Below are 17,436 nucleotides of genomic sequence, written 5' to 3'. Positions count from 1 at the left end.
CGAGCGCTTCCTGAAGACACTGCCCCCATTCTAGTACTACAGTGGCTGGAATGGTATTCCAGCCACTGTACTAGTACACTGTAACGTTGATGGTGTCCGTTCTTGGCTACAAGCTTTGCTGCTATTGGCTCGTTTGCTTGCAATTCACTAAAATATGTTGACTAGGATGTTTTAATATTCAAAGTAAACACAATATTTTAAAGGTGTGCCAGCCGTTATTCACGAAAGTATAACTAGAATGCGCATCAGCCCGGTAACACCTGAGAAAATTGTCAACGTTAGCCTTATACCGCACGGTTTAGCAGGAGAGCAAAAAAAGACCACATGAGAGCAACAATGAAAAACAATATGTCGGCGCCCGTTATGGATGGTATCGACAGCTAATGTGTAGCTCTAAGTTAATGGTAAGAAAGGTAGAGCGCTGAAATGTCCGACGTACCTAGTAAGTTGATTGCATGCCTCTGACTCTTGCGTTATACGGCGGGAAGTTGCAACGTTCTAACTGGTGTTGTAAAAGTCTCGAGGTGCCTTTTTTCGTCGCGTGCACTGTCACAAACTCAAAATTACGTGTCTAACGAACTTAACTGGTGCCGCATAAGTTAATCAAGCTACCAGGCTGCGAGGGAAGTGAGAATTTGCGCAAATGCTCGTTGGGCCCTCTTTAGTATACTTTGGCGGCGCCACCAAAGCGGCAACGGGGACATCAAAGCTCGAACCCCGACTGGTCCGTGGGTCGGGGGCTCACTGAGACTTCCACGTGTCCGGGACGTATATCGCGGACAGCCGATCTTATATGCGAACGTGGCCACGGACCGCTCGGCTTCCAGCTTTGATCCCTCCACTGCCATTTGGGTGCCCTGGAGATCCTGCGCCGCCTGCTGCTTTGTAATAATCTCAGGTGCTCTCCTGAGGTCTACGTTTACCGATATTATATACCCTGGAGTCTGGCAGCCGACATCTGCAACACCAGTCAGAATCGTCGCGATACAATTGGATTGCTTTTACTTCTTCTAAAATGTCGTAGAAAAAAAAGAAGGAAGAAACCCAGTCTAGGGAGCAGTTACACGACGCCTATTGGGTGCACTGTTTTCCCCGACAGCTACCTTCTGACAGTTTGCAGTATAGTGCAGACGTTTCTCTTGTGGGGGAAATGGCTGATGTGGAAGTGTCCGTCGTTCGCACTACTTTTGATATGTTTTAGGTGAAAACAAACCGTGGATTGCATTTGGTGAGCGGTTCTAAAACGCGTCCAGACAAAATCGTCTGTCTAATGCCAATCCCGTCAGATGCTCCTATTTCGGCATCAAAATCTTAGTGCGTATTCTTTATGCTTGTTTGAGAAACACTGTGTGTTATGCTGTGCACCAAAGTGTTCGTTGTATGTGCACGTAGGCTGTAATGAGTGGATAAATGAAGTATTGTCTGTACATAACTATTGGCAAAGTTTGGCATGAAATGCAGAATTCAAGCTAGAACTAATGCAGGCGTAAAAGAAAGAACAAAGCGCCTCAAAGCCACCGCCTCAGACCCAGTGTTGTCCATCCTCGTTGACATCATCCTTTTCAATGTTAAGTCAGGAACGACAAAATGTAAAATTTTGGTGTAACATAAAGGTATGTCCGGGCGACTGTGTATATGAAACGTTTAATGATCTTGTTGCCGCAACTTTTCGAGGAAATGTATACTTTGACTGAAATGTACTGCTGCGCCATCAACAACAAAAAAGAAAGGTGGGAGGTGTAGCACATTTCAAATGCCACAAGATGGCTCGGCAACTCATGATGAAAAACAATAGCGATGAATTTTCAGGTTTTGTTGAACCTGTATCTAAGTGTTTAAGCAAACAGACGACAATTTTATCCAAAGAAACAGGAGAAGTGGACTCTTGTCCGTCTACATGGAGATGTTGTACATGTGCCATATCCTATCGAGCAAATAGTTTTTCAGGTTTGTAAGAGAGTGGTTGAGCATAAGAACTGGTTATAAAAGGTATTGCATCACTAGGATTATGTTGAGTCTGAGGAGGTTAGGAATGCTTGGTGATAGCAGTGCAAGATGCCTGCTGTGTGCCTCACGTTTGTTGTACATTGAAGAAAAAAATTAGGGAAGCTTGATAAGCACCTGTTTTTCTTGGCCACTCCACAAGGTGCGCTCCTGAAAAGTGAGGTTGTATTGGGGGAAAAAAAAAAACGACATGAATGCCAAGAAATGTTTGGAAAAATTCAGCAGAGCATGATGACTTTGTCTTGGTCCATGTACTGGTATTACAGCAAACGACATAATTTTATAGCTACTTAAAGCCCATGAATTAAATTTACTGTATATAAGGTGTTACTCCGTGCCGCTTTGAATCTTCCCATTCTGTGGAATGTTGTGCCTGTCACTTATTCTGAAGTTTCAAAATTGGTTGAAAGATATAAAATTCTGAGATTGCAGATTAAAAAAAAGTTGTTTACAGTTTGTAAATAAGTTAAAAGAGCTATATGGGCAGACTCAACACACAAGGTAACCAGGAAGCTGTAACACAAAGTAACCAGGAACTAGCCTGTAGAAATAAACTAGAACTTAAGACAATTTAATATGTACCAACTCAAACAAGAGAATAAGAACTGTGGTAGCAGTGTGAAATTAGTTTTCTTCTATTGCAGCTGTGCAACCTGGAAATAGAACATGCCTTGCATCATTTCCAAACATGCTCGTTCAGTGTATTACTCAATTTTAATTCTCATGTCTAGGCAGCGAAACTAAGTTTTTCTTTCATAACACCCATAGTCTGAAGATGTTTCCTCGTGATTGTACGGTTCACTGTTAAAGGGAATGCCCGATTAGTATTCAAACCAACATTATATCAACATAGCAACTCCATAGAAAAGAAGTGCTTCAATGAAGCATTAGGTACACCTATATTAGAAAAAAATTATTCTCAATGCATTTGTGTCAAAAAATTTTGTATGGAGCCCCAACATATTAATACGATGTTACCTTTAACAGTGGATCATACTGTATATGTGAGGAAGATAAGAACACAGAAAAAAATATAACTCAATCGGTGGTCTTTTTTTTTTTTTTTTGCTCAAAGAAATGGCGCTATGAACGTTAGAAACAAGGACGTAGTGGTCAACAACACCATGGAAACTAGTGCAGGAGCCACACCTTTGTAGATGTAGCTTGTGGAAGAAGTTGCGTGTTTAAAAGTACAGTACTTTAACATCTTTGAGTCAGGTATCCCTTTAGAAAGCTTTTGCGGGGTTTCCCTTTGTGAAATCAAACTACTGCACCAACTCATACAAGCATAGATGAATTACAACAAAGTTCTAAGCGAGCTGATGTGTGACTGCGTCTACAGCTGAACGTGGCTAAGTTTAGTTTGCAGGATGGTGGTGCTTTTCAGCTCCTGAACATGAGAGGTGCTGCTTAAACAGAGGGAAAAACTGAATATTCTGTTTTAAACTTCTTTTACATCCAAAGCTGAATGAGCAATACATGAACACTGCTATGGCAGGAGCCTGTGTTATATACTGACACTGTGCGCACAGTCATGTAACATACAACCTCTTATGGAAAAGCAAAGATGAACTGGGAGTTGCCGGCTGACCTTTATTTTTTTGTTTTAAGGAATACTTGGCAGTAGCACCACGTGGGCATTATTGATGACTATTGAAGACACGTTAAACTTTTTCATTTGTTTTGTAAGTTTTAGTAGTTCCTTTCTTTAATTCTATTCAGGCCCAAATTACGTTGGACTTCCTATAAATGTGTCAAATTTGCACAGCTCCATTCCAAGGCACTTGACTGTCCACTACAAGGACAAGGTGGTAGGATGGTCTTTATTACGTTTTCTGATGAGTCGGCATAACTGGAGAGTAATTATCCAATTATTGGGTAGTCAGTCATGCTTCATTTTTGCATTAAAAAATTCAATTACGTGCTTGAAATGCATGAATTTTTCATTATTAAGTGCATGCGTTACGAACAAAGAAAAAGACTTTCTGCAATATTACTGCTGCTACGCGGCATGTCGAACGTGCCATCAAACAGAATAGTACCTTCAGCAAAATGATCCTCTACATTAGGATGGTGCCCATTGGAAGTGAAATGAAGGCACGTTGAGTCTGCAGGGGGTTCAGTTCACCTAAAGCTCAATGTCTGCTGCTTTTTCTTGGCCATTGCTTGACAGAACTGGCAAAAACAAGTCTTGTCCACGAATTTGGACATGGGTGCCTGAAATGATTATTGTGGTGATTAGTATGCTTGGCATGACTGCATTAGCCAGTGCTTCCATGCCTAGATTTCTGAACAGAAGCATTGGAGCAGATGTAAGAATAATTATTTGTAGTAACTACATAGTTCAAAAGAGTCAGTATTCGAAGTTAAAATAAGTATTGGAAGCTAGCGGTTGCATTGCGTAGTTCAGTTTGCCCAAAGGGGCTTGTGGCTTGTTGGCGGAATATTGATGAATGTAATGCTGCTTCTTTTGCTGTGAAATGTGCAGTCCTCCTTACTGAGTAGCAGTCATCGAGCTTGGCAAGTCATCTGTAAACAATCGATCAATAGCAAAGTTTGACACCCCAATTGAGCTCGAACGCTGTGAGAGATGCCATAGTAGTTGACTCCCAATTCATCTTGACCACTTTAGACGTTCCTAAACATGGACTTAAATACAAGTACACGAGCGCTTCTGCATTACACCACCATTGGAATGCAATGGCTGCTGCCAGGAGTCACATTCGCGATCTCATGCTCAGTAGCACAACACTGTAGCCACTGCAGCAGGTACACCGCTAGTGCAGTACTTGAAGTCATGCACACATCACTTCATCATTACCCCTTATCTGCACCCAGATGAAACACCTGCTGGCTCCTCGGGCGACGGTGCTTGGTCCATGCCCCTGCCAGCATTCACCAAGGAGGACAACCCGCATGGCGTGCTGTGCGAGAGTGCATTTGCCACCCTTTTCCCTAAGTACCGCGAGAAGTACTTGCGTGAGTGCTGGCCTCTGGTCAAGAAGACACTCTCCGAACATGTGAGTGTTCTGGTGCGCTCACCCCATGGTAGTGAGGTGGCATTGGTAGCGGTGGAGAAGACGTTCGTCTATCTTTTATCATGCTGTCTTTGTCAACACATTCTTTAAAACTTTAAAAAAAATGTTTTGGCAGATCACTTCAAGGGGCTCTGACAATGCTACAGTGTTATTGTAAGGCAGTAGTTAAGAAGCTTTATTGTAAGGCTAAGATAGCTCTGATGTGTAGAGTAAAGCCCACTTTTTACTTTTAAAGCCTGCTTGTTCTCAGAATTGAGGTATCAAATGCAATCTTCCATGTCTTGCATATTGGCCAGAGCTCTCCAAAACAGCTGGTTGATAATGCCAGTACACAGTTTAATTTTTTATTGAGATCTGTTTGGATTGTTAGGTTGTTATTGCTGATGACTGCTGTATCTTTTACTACTGTGGGCCCTTTTTAGTGTTACTTTAGAGCGCACGGCTGTTGTCACGTGTTCCGATACTTTTTGTGTGGGTGTAGGGTACACCGAGCTGATGCATTGTTGTAAGCGGTGAAAGCGAGAGCTTTTGTGGCACCTTGTGATTGCATTTGGCCCCCCAGCAATCATCCAGCGCTCTCTTGTAGAGCAAAATGCGCCAGCTGCTATGCAGGCCGAATGTAGCCTTTGAAACACTGAGCACTGTACTCAAAAGTGTGTAGCACATTCTTGTACTAGCCGCTTGTTGATCCAGAACGCACGATGAAGCCCAATAAAGTGGGGCCCTCTGAGCTGTTAGCACTTCGTGTGACGGTCACAAGGAGTGCTGTCAGCATCACCACTCTTACTACCCAGTTGCAATTTGCAGAGACCCTACCTTTGAAGCTTGCCCTTACCTGTTTCACTGCTATCACTGATATGTGACAATATTCTCATGAACCGAAACTTCAGTACAACAGTGGGCACTGGAAACGTCAAAGGCATATCGGAGAATTGAGAATTAAGTGGAACTTATTTTCATCAGTAGTACAAAAAAAAAAACAAAAAAGAAAACAGGTGGAGTATAATTGCACAGTCGGGGATCCCGAAGTGAAAACTGTCGGGAGGACCTCCTAAACAGGAAACAAATGGGGGTTAGTGCAATTGTGGCAACAGTAGCAGGCTACATCATACAAAGGTTGTGTTTGTCAGCAGCTTTTAATGCAGTGTTGTAATATGAAACTAGGTGGTGGTAGCATGGGGAACAAGCAATGCTGTAAAGTATTGACCGGGACAGAAAAAAATCAAAGAAATATAAAAAGGAAATTAGGAACAGTACAATACAAATATGCTTAATAATGTTTACATCGCACAATAAAAATACTAGGAGTTAAGATAATGCTTTGTGCTTGAAGGCTTGAAATGCACATGATTTGATATCGGACAGAATCAAATTCCGCAATGATATGCCTGAAAACATGACAGTAAATTTCCCATAATTGGTCCGAATTTTAGGAAGGAGAAAATTGTGACGTGCGGAAAACCTTGTGTTATTATTATTAGTGAGGTCAGTACGGGTAAAAACTTTCAATACCTAGCTCCTTATTTATGAGACTGAACATTATTAGCAACAGCTTATCATTTAATAACATGCGCAAGGGGAGAAGGTTTAGGGAACAAAAAATGGGAGCAGAGTGAGATGTGAAAGGTTGAAATGTCATCAATCGTATGAGTTGCTTTTTTTTTGTAAAGCTTCTAGTTGGTGGAGATGAGTGAAGTATGTATTACCCCATGATGAGAGGCAATATGAAAGATGACTGAATATACGAGTAATACAAAGACAAGAGAATACTTGGCTGAAAAAAGGAGTGCGATTTGATAATGACGTGAATGCCACAAGAAATTTTTCAGACAAGAGATTGGGCATGGCGGTTGAATTTTAAGTGCTCATCTAAGATAATGCCTAGAAATTTCGTTGACCCAGATCTTGTAATTATGCGATTGTTAAGTGATACAACTAAGGAATCTATAAATAATGTTTGAGAGGAATGACATTCCATAAATATTGTATTCGATGGATTGGTATATAATGTGTTTTTCAAGCACCATTCATGAACATTAGCGAGATCATTGTTTAGCTTGTTTAGTAGTGTGATGGAATTTCTGTCAGATACGAAAGTGGTTGTGTCATCGGCATAGAGAAGGCAGTGGACATGCGTTAATACTTGTGGCAAATCATTAATGAACAATAAAAATAACAATGGCCCAAGTATTGATCTTTGAGGGATGGCTCCAATAATAAGTTTAGTTGAAGAGAAGGAACTATTCACTTTGACAATTTGGGGTCGGTCTGTTAGTCAAGAATTAACTGCAAAGGCGGGCCAGAAATACCATAAAATTCTAGTTCGTGTGGTAGGATGAGGTGGTTAATTGTATCGAACGTTTTAGTGAAATCAATAAAGAGAGCACCGACTAATAGGCCTTTGTCTGTAGCTAATTTAACTTTGTCAGTAAATGTAATAAGTGCAAGTTCTATTGACAAATACTCTCTAAAACCAAATTAATAAGGAGATAATAGCTTAAATTTGGATAAGTAATTAGTTAAACCCTTGTGAATAAGCTTTTCAGTTACCTTGCTAAAGAAAGACAAAATGCAAATAGGACGATAAAATTTGAACACTCACAATTACCTTTTTTAAAAATTGGGATTACCTTACCCATTTTGAGGCTTTTGGGAAAGACACCATCTTTAAATAATTTATTTATTACGTCGGCAAATACCGATGAAATTTCTTTATGCACAAGCTTAATGTTCGACGGTCGGATGAGATCAAGGCCAGGAGCAGTTGTTTTGAGTGATGTTACGATACTACAAACTTCTTGTGAAGTTGTAGGGTATAAGTAAAATGAATAGGTACTGTGTGGTAAACTAGGTAAGGGTGGTTCATGCTGTAGATCAACTACAGCACTAAAATGGTTACGGAAAGCGTTAGCGACGTCCTTAGGGTCTGTTAAGTTAACTGAATTGTAGCTGACACATGATATGCCATTATCAGTGGTATTGGTGTTTAAAAATTCTTTAATAACTTGCCAGGTTCGTCGGGTGTCGTTTCCATTTTGCCCATCTTGTTTTCGTAGTAATTACGCTTAGCACATTTTAGGGTGGCTGCAAGAACATTTGAATATGCTTTGAATCGTGAACATAATGTGTTATTAATCGCTGAGCTTTGAGCTCCTCGTGAAGGTTGTCTTTTTTTACTATGAACCGCATTAAACTCTTGCTGATCCAAGGCTTTCTTGGTGCACTGAACCAGCGCGTCACTGTGAAGTTACTCATGCATAAGTTAGTGCACTCTGATATCTTCGTTGAAAAAGGTGCAAAAGCTTTTTCTGCACATTGCTCCAGAAACATGTCAGTCCAGTCAGTCGCATGAATTAGGTGAATTAATTTATTTGAATCAAAGAATGACCTGATGCTTTTTCTAGATAGACTAGATGTTACGGAGCCTGCACAAAAATATATGGGATAATGGTCTGTTATATTATAGTTTACTACACCGGCCGTGGTATTATCAGTGGGTAAGCTGGAAAGGATGTGATCTATATTGAGGTGCTATAAACGCCTTGTTCACACCAAGTTGGAGTATAAATTAGCGAAGAAAATACACAGCTAAAAAAAGGGGTAACGTACTCTGAGCACGACTGACTGTTAGGGTCAATTATATTGATGTTAATGTCACCGTAAATCCTTGTTCCTTATTGTATCCTTGTTCTTGTCAATTAACTTGTTCAGTAACTGCTCGAATTCTCTGCAGTACTCAATATAAGAAGACGAAGGTGAGCGATAGATGGACGCATTTATAATATTACGATTGGTCGGCAACAAGTTACTGCTTGACTGAAAGTTACTTTGATCTACTTCTAACGAAACAGATTCGCAGGGAGAGGTGCACAAAGTGAAGTCATGATGGCGTTTATATGACAGTTTTGAACTTACTAATATGGCCGAACCGCCACTACGATATCCTTCGTGATGACAGTATTCAGAAGTATAACTGGGAAGACCGTACAGATTTCCGTCATGTGATGACAACCACGTCTCAGACAGGCAAATGAAAGAGAAAGCGTGGTCCAGAATGGAAACAAATGTGACAACATTATCGTGGGGCCTACGAATACTGCGGACGTTAAGATGTACTAAAGATAGCATGGGCTGCTTTTTTTTCAGCAGAGAATTAGTTTGATCAAGTGAGAAAACAGACTCAGCCATGATTAATTGTAAAGATCAGAGCGTGCTAAGACGTGTGATTACATGAAGATAGTTAGATCAGTCACACGGGAGAGGCAGTGCACACGGCTGTCTTCGAACTTCCTGGCCTTGATAGCGTAGTTGTCGGTCCGCAGAAATTTCCAACCTTTAGATTTCTTAAGTTGTAGTGCCTGCGCAAAAAGTCTCTTATTTTCCGGTGTTAGATGATCGTTGACAAAAATAGATGCCGGTGGCTTATGCGAGTGCCCAATAGCAGTCGTACGTAACGAGTCGGGCCTTTCGCGCTTTGGATGCAAAGTCGGCCTTTTTTGTCCTAGAGCAGAATCATGCTATGATGTTGGTTCCCTGTTTAGCAGGTACGTGGTGAACAATATCTACATCAGCAGCAGCCACAGGACAGCCGATCTTTTCACTCAAGACCTGTGCAATTGACAGGAAGTTTTCTCGGTCTGTTCTTGGGATGCCCCTAATTTCCACATTGTTTTGCCGCGAGTACTGCTCCAGGTCACCAACTTTTTGCGTAAGGTTCTTGTTACTATCCACAAGGGACTTTTTCTCATCGCTCAGGGATTTGTTTTTTTGCACAAGATTGTCATTCCTTGATTTCATCAAGGAAGGGATCCACTTTGTTTTGGGAGCTGCATCACAACCATTGTCTTACTCACTTGGGGGTTTGTATTATGGAGCCTGACTCAGAGCCCTTGTACTGTGATACTGTGGTATGTAACAACTAAAGCAGGCTGACACTTACGTAGCAAGGTTGCATTACAGATGTGGTAGTGTCCTTTTGTGCTCTTTTCTCTCTATGGTTGTGTTGCTTCAACTTTTTTATGTAGTGCGCTAATCGATAGTAGTATTTTGTTTGATATGCTGAAAAACTAAAATTATTGTTGTGCTGCATAGATACTTATTCGTGATTCAGTGATAAAGGCACTTCGTGACCGATTCTGCTACTTCATGCTGCATGTTATTTGCTATAGCTGCATAACTTTAAAAGTTTGATATCAGCAGCCTAAATTCCATGAAGCACAAACACACATTTGCCAGTGGGTTGACATGCACCTTGCGGCCTTCCTCCCCCCTCCTTGTTGGCTATGAAATGAAGGCCACAGAACCAAAGCGCACCTCCGTCACCATTGCTTGAAGTAGTTGCACAGTTTTGTTAATGCTTTCTTATGTCGAAAATAGAAAACAGTATTTTTGTTCATTTATTACCGTGCCTAATTTGAAACAATACGTAAAATAACCAGTTAGCTACTGGTATCTTTTTGGGGGGTTGTTTTTTTGCCCTTTCGAGTTTTCGCACACCCGAGACCATCGCATGTTTTACGCATTTGTCAAAGGCGTGATGGTGTCCATGTCTTCCTGTCAGTGTTTGTCGCTTACTTGCTGTCCCACCAGTCAAATCCCCCTGAGATGCTGTTGACCAACTTGAACAACAAAACACTCTCGAAGCACACAAAACGAATGTTTGCAGCATGTATGCAGAAACGAAGTGAACTCATCTGAAGATTGCAACTGGCGGAATGTACAAACGAGCCAGCTATGTAACCCCAGCGCCAGCTCTACCAGCATCAGTTGCATGTCCAAGTCCCAACCAACACTGAGGTTATATGGCTGCTTTGAGGCTCCAGCGCAGGCTGTATTGCTAGATTTTTGGAACTCGGTACATATCAGATGTGTATTAACATTGATTGATTCATGCCAAATTATTTGTCTCTGCCTTCACTAAAGTAAAGAATTTGTGCAAGGTTGGAGAAACCAAAAGCAGTACCGAGCTCTCATGAACTACATTGTGTACGAATACAGTCATGCACAGAAACTCCAACTTCGTAGCTTTTGCTTCACAGCCAAGAAAAGTTGTCTGCGAGTACAGCACCTCTCGTGTTTGTAGTGCTTCCTGATTGCACCTCAATGCTGTTACAGCATATAATGCAATTTATTGGAGAGATATTATAGGCTAAACATGTAATGTTTACTTACAGTGGCAATGCCTAGCCACTAGAAAGAGCTTTCAACACTACATTCCATTGTGCCCTTGGGTCGAGAAAGATGAAGTCTCTCGAGGAGCACCAGCAGTAAAGCAAACTAGGTTTTGGCCTTGACCAGGGTTTGTGTCCTCTGAGCCCCGTCTCCACACCATCATGTCAAGAACTGCAGCAGCACATGGCATTCCATGTCTGTGTGTTGGTTGAGTGCATTATGCCAACCTAAAACTCATTTGAGCTAGCGGTAGTAAAGGTCAGTTGGAAAAATATTGATCTACAGTCAACCATCATTAACCCTTTCGCTGTCGGACCTTTCTGGCCGTGACGCCCCCCCAGTGTCGGCTTGGTTTCAGGGAACGAGCATAACAGGGAATGAACATAGCAATTTATTTTTGATTGTGATTGGTATACAAACAACATAGTCACTGCAATATGCACATTCCAGTGTTCTGCAGCTGTTGTTAGTAAACATCATCATCATCATCAGCCTGACTATAACATCCGTTCAACATCCGAATCTGACGATGCGGAACTCCCCTCTTCCTCGCATGAGACTGTCCGAGTCTGAATCCGAGCTCGGCTCGTACTCTGAATCGGAATTGAGCCACCGCTCCAATGAGCAGACAAAGGTCCGCGCGCTCAGCCATTCGAAAGTAACCGCGCGCAGGGAGGATGCGCTTTCAGTCGCCCGCACAACGGAGAGAAATGGGACGTTGCGTGATCAAGAAGACAGAGGGAGATGGAAAAAGGCTAAAGCAAAGTTCGAAGGGCTTTACGTTTACTGCTTCAAGTCGGAAGCGAGGGTGCGGCGAGAGAGCGAAAGCAGCAATCGAGTCACTCTTTTCGGAGAGGCAACGGCGCGGCGCGTGCCGCTGAACTTGACGCGCCGTAGCAGACACACCAACAGAATAAAAATAAAAACCTTCAAACCCGCGGAGATGCCAGAACAACCCTTGAACCCATAACCACACGCGCGCGACGCATGATACAGCGAACCCAGAGCCACCGCGCCACTCAGCAAAGAGAGAGGGGCGAGTGGCAGTCGCACCGTACTCTTCAATACGTGACTAACATAGGTCGAGGCGAAAATACGAACTTGTAGAAAGAGTCAACAGATGGAGGGGCCAGTTCAGGAGCGCCAGCTTTGCGGTCAGGCGCGAAATTTTGAACGCACGATAGAGAACGTACCGGTACGTCGGTGACGCTGTGGGGGGGAAGCGCGAAAACGTACCGGTACGTCGGTGACAGCGAAAGGGTTAACTCAAACTCTGATATCGCAAAATTTTGGTTGAGTGGAAATTTTTGCCTAGCTCAGTGTCAACCACATGTATTTTTCACCTCTTATCTCGACATACTATCGCATCGAACTTTGGATATCTTGAAGTCTCGACTGCGATAATGTTGGGAAAAAGTCACTGCCCAAAGATTTCCATACTTTGTGTACAGCCGTGATATTGCCCATTAATGACAGGAGTGCAAGTTTTTTACTGAAATATGCTTCATTCTATTCCACTCTTACCATCCACCATTCACGGCCAGCTGCAATATCATTGATAATGCAGGCAGAGTGTCGCTCTGGACCCTGACAAAGCATGAGAAGATACCTCCGCAACATGCATGTTCACGTGTGCACCAGTTGGCTTTTTCGAGGTGCTCTCTATTTCTAAGTTTGTGGATCTACGCAGTACGCCATGTGTGCAGCTGCACCATTCGTTCATGGTGAATCTGTGTGGAATTTTCGGTACATTTTTTTGCATTTTCTCGAGTAACAAGTTCAGGGCCATCATATTGTAGTGACGTAATTTCGGATACTGTTTCTTATTGCGCTTTGTTAGTGACCATGTAGCGATGCTCCTCCTGTGTTATTAATGGGATAAGCCAGGTGAGAACAGTGGATGAAAGAGTGGCATATAATCGAGAAGAAGGCACGAATGCACAATTGCAGCCCTTGGGTGGTATTCTCGGTCAATTACTTTTTTCGCGTTATTTTGTGTAACTTGGCTTTGGACAGGTTGGTGCCTATGTGCAACAGTGTTTGCTTGTCTCTGTACGAAGATCACTGTTGCCCGTAGACACCCAATGTGTAGGGTGCTAAGTCGCACAATATTGCGCAAAAGTGATCTACCGAAACAAAATGCTGCTTCTGGAATATTGAGCTTTTGTGAGAAATTTAGCGGCTATTAGTGCTTATTTCGAAAGGCTCTACAGTGGAATCCACTTATAACGATACCCGTTTTAACAGTATATCGGTTATAACAATGAGAAGCTGCTGCACCATCAACTTTTGTATGTTTTCCTTGGTGAAATAACCCGCTTACTACAATGCCCCAGTGCCGCATTATCAGTTATAACAATGAAGTCTGGCTGCTGGGTGTCCATGCTGAAAGGTAGTAAAATGCAAAATCCTTGAAAAAAGAAGAGAAAACGACATATTTGAGCCGCTGCATGATGGACCGCTGCTTCAACAGCTGCCGCATGCTCAATTTCCAGCCATCTCCACGTGCCTCTTTCCTGTCGCCCTTCCACCTCTCCAAACAGGAATGGGCTGCTCCCATAGCTCTAAGCTGCCCCACGTTTCGAAACACAAATGGACTGTGCCAAGTGCACTGCTCGCAGATTGCTTGCTGGCTCCTTATTCAGCGCAGTTCTGCAAACAGATTAATCGCTTGTGTTTATCTTTGTTGGCTGCGTCGAAATCGTTCCTGGCCACATGGTTTCTCAGCCTCGTTCGACCAACAGTTGGTTTGACTCGCTGCTGAAGCGAAAGATGACTGATGCGCCCGCTGATCATTGGCAATGCATGATGTTGCCGGTGAAAAGAAAGCGCATGGCTTTAGATTCGGAAACTAAGTGCTTCTAACCAATGGGGCAATCGTCGCGAACATGCTTGCATTGGATAGCGACGGTGACGACGGCAGTAATGACGCAGTAGGGCAGGCTGCCTCAACATTGTCCTCACAGGAGGCCCGGCAGTGGATTCAGTCCCTCCGAGGCTTCGTTCTCGCGAGGAACCTTCCGCTGCACTACGTGGAGCACCTGGATGCCTTGGAGAAGAATGTCGGCAAGCTTCGTGTAAAGCATACAAGGCTGACTGCGATAGGGTTTTCTCGTGCAAGGCAGGAGAAAAGTATGTGGCGAGATGCTTGTGGCGATCTCACCTCAGCGTTCTGTATTTCTCAAGCTGACAGGCTGCCGCAGCAGCCTTCTCGCAATTTTTAAAAGGCTTCTTTGGGGCCACCAAGCGATGCCTCGGTGGTGCTTGCATATCGCTTGCCATCCATGACCCCTCTTTGCAGTTGTTATAACAGTGCCACTCTTTAACACCGACAGCCACGGCTTGTTGCACGCGATCAGTGCACCCAGGAAGCAGTTAAACGAGTAAACACAATCCGCAGCCAGATGGAGGAAGGTGGTGGGGAGAACACTGGCCTGCCTGCCATTATAGTTTTCTCAACATCTCTGCCATCCCCCTATTTTGATTTTTTTCATGCAACCCGGTTATAACAATGGAATTTTTGTGGCACTTGAATATTGTTATAAGTGGGTTCGACTGTATGTGGTCTATGCACAACCAGGGGTTTCTATTTTCGTGACTTCGCTTATCTTAAAACTCCATTCATGTTTAAATTTTCCCCTGTTTTTACAACTTCAAGTTAACGAGGCTTTACTGTATGTTCCATCTATTTCACACATGTTGGTAGTACTGTGCGAGTCATACAAGAAGCCAGATGAGTTCACATGCTGTCACGCTTTTGGGGCTGTAGGGTCATTCTTGTGTATTAAGTAGACACACCATAATTGAATCTGGAATTGTGGAGTTTATTGCCAAAGGGGACTTGTCAAATAATTTATCTGTCGCACTATGTATAGCAAGCACTCAGTTTAATTTGAATGTGCCTTCAAATGATGTTTCACCTCACTTTGTTTTTCAGGGTGTGAATGCAGAATTGGACGTGATCGAGGGCAGCATGACAGTGACGACAACGCGCAAGATGTGGGACCCATACATCATTCTCAAGGCACGCGACATGATCAAGCTCCTGTCGCGCAGCGTGCCGTACGAGCAGGTGAGAACAAGTGAAATGGGCAGCCAGGCATGAGGACAGGCTTTAGACTCTAGCCTGCATAAACGTGCACACGAGGGGGAGCCTGAAGCCCCTCCCTGTTGGCTGAGCAGGGGCACCAATTCTGTGAAGGCAGGGAAGTTGACGCACATCTCAAGAGGCATGAAAGGTGCGAGAAAGGCAGCACATGCCATGCAATTGGAGACGAATTAAAAAGGCCACTGCTAGTGGACGGGGGACATCTGTGACACTGCTGTTTCTAGGGCACAAACAAAGCTGTAGACCCCGAAAACTACCCCAGTAGGCACAGATCTGTTTTGAGCTATCTGCCTGCGACGAAAACCTCCGCTCCCACTTAATGCAAAGGAGGTGTTACGATTTGCGCCTAGGGATGTATTCTGCGACTCTAACTTTTGGCAATACTACTGCCTTGGTCATGCCTTCGTCATTGGCACCCGCCAACTTACTGATTGAGCACTACTGCGATTTCCTGTTTTGGTTTCGTAAAGGTTATGACTGCTAGCGCCACTCCGCACCCAACACTGTACGGGTACCCTGCTGTGTTCCTTTTCCCCTCATTGGAACAAACAGATTCGTTGTCTGGTCCCCAACTTGAGCAGTCCAGCTCTTATGTTGCGGTGCTTCGCGCCCCGGCCATTTGGCCTCTCGCCATAGGTCCTGCGTCCAGCTGCCCTGTTAAAGCTCTACTACAAACTGGCGATGGGATCAACACTCCCATGCCGTTTTGCTGCTGCGTGCGCCGGGTCCTGCATGCACGCTGCAAGTGTTCCACTTGAGCAACGTTCAGCTATGTAGCACGTTGTAGCTGTGCCGCGTCTGGCTGTACAGCGCACTCTGTTGCCGTTCACATACTACAAACTGGCGACGAGGTAACCATTTATTCTGCTTGCTGCTTGCCTCTGCCATTCTACTACAGTCTAACCCACTTATAACAATATTCAATTGCCATGAAAATTTCATCGTTATAACCAATAATTGTTATAACAGGGTTGCATGAAAAAATCAAAATAGGGGGATGGCAGAGCTGATGCGAGAAAACTATAATAGCAGGTAAGCCAGTGAACCTCCCAAGCACCTTCCTCCATCCACCTGCTGATTATGTTCACTCATTTAACTGCTTCCTGGGAGCTTCGATCGCGTCTAACAAGCCGTGGCTGTCGGCGTTAAAAGTGGCACTGCTATAACAACTTAAAAGTGGGGTCACGGGTGCCACGCAATATACAAGCACTGCCGAAGCATTGCTTTGGTGGCCCCAAAAGGTCCTTTTAAAAATTGTGAGAAGGCTGCTGGGGCAGCCTGTCAGCTTAAAAAATCCAGAAGAAATGCTGAGGCAAGATCGCCACAAGCATCTTGCCACGCACTTCTCGCTGGCTTGCACAAGAAAACCCTATGTCTGTCAGCCTTGCATGCTTTGCGTAAAGCTTGCGTACATCCTCCAAGGCATCCAGGTGCTCCACGTAGTGCAGCGGAAGGTTCATCGCGAAAACGAAGCCCCAGAGGGACTGAATCATCTGCCGGGCCTCCTGTGAGGACAATGTTGAGGCAGCGTGCCCTACCGTTTCATCGCTGCCGTCGTCGCTGTCGCTATCCGATGCAAGCACATTCGCAACGATTGCCTCATCGGTTAGAAGCACTTAGTTTCAAAAATCTATAGCCGTGCGCTTTCTTTTCACCGGCAACGTCATGCATTGCCGATGATTAGCAGGCGGATCAGCCATCTTCCGTTTCTGTGGCGTGTCAAATGAGGCTGAGAAACCGCGCGACCAGGCACGATTTTGACGCAACCAGCAAGGACGAACGCGAGCGATTAAGCTGTTAGCAGAACTGCGCTGAATGAGGAGCCAGCGATCAACAGGCGAGCAACCTGCGAGCAGTGCAGTTGACGCGGTCCATTCGTGTTTCAGAGGATGGGGTGGCTTAGAGCTATGGGTGCAGCTCATTCGTGTTCGGAGGGGTGGAAAGGCAACGGGAGAGAGGCATGCGGAGATGGCTGGAAAACTAGCGCGCTGCCGCTGTTGGAGCAGAGAGCCATCTTGCAGCGGCTCGAATGTCTCGTTTTCATTTTTTTCTTTTTTCAAGGATTTCACATTTCACTACCTTTCGGCTCGGACACCCAGCAGCCAGATTTTATCG

The 17,436-nt window shown here is 44.0% G+C and overlaps 1 protein-coding gene across 1 annotated transcript in view; it reads left to right on the top strand.

The window, feature by feature from the left end:
• Positions 1-333: 333 nt before the first annotated feature.
• Positions 334-17,436, top strand: part of LOC126538501 (KRR1 small subunit processome component homolog) — a 64,242-nt gene continuing 47,139 nt past the window's right edge. Inside the window, exons 1-3 of the mRNA XM_050185357.2 lie at positions 334-442; positions 4,843-5,024; positions 15,151-15,285. Coding sequence (XP_050041314.1) covers positions 427-442; positions 4,843-5,024; positions 15,151-15,285 — 333 coding nt within the window. The 5' untranslated portion in view covers positions 334-426. The remainder of the gene's footprint in view (positions 443-4,842; positions 5,025-15,150; positions 15,286-17,436) is intronic.

Source organism: Dermacentor andersoni, chromosome 4, assembly GCF_023375885.2.
Source record: "Dermacentor andersoni chromosome 4, qqDerAnde1_hic_scaffold, whole genome shotgun sequence".
Lineage (NCBI taxonomy): Eukaryota > Metazoa > Arthropoda > Arachnida > Ixodida > Ixodidae > Dermacentor > Dermacentor andersoni.
The sequence above is the reverse complement of the archived record's forward strand: the minus strand, read 5'-3'. Positions and strand labels throughout refer to the sequence as shown.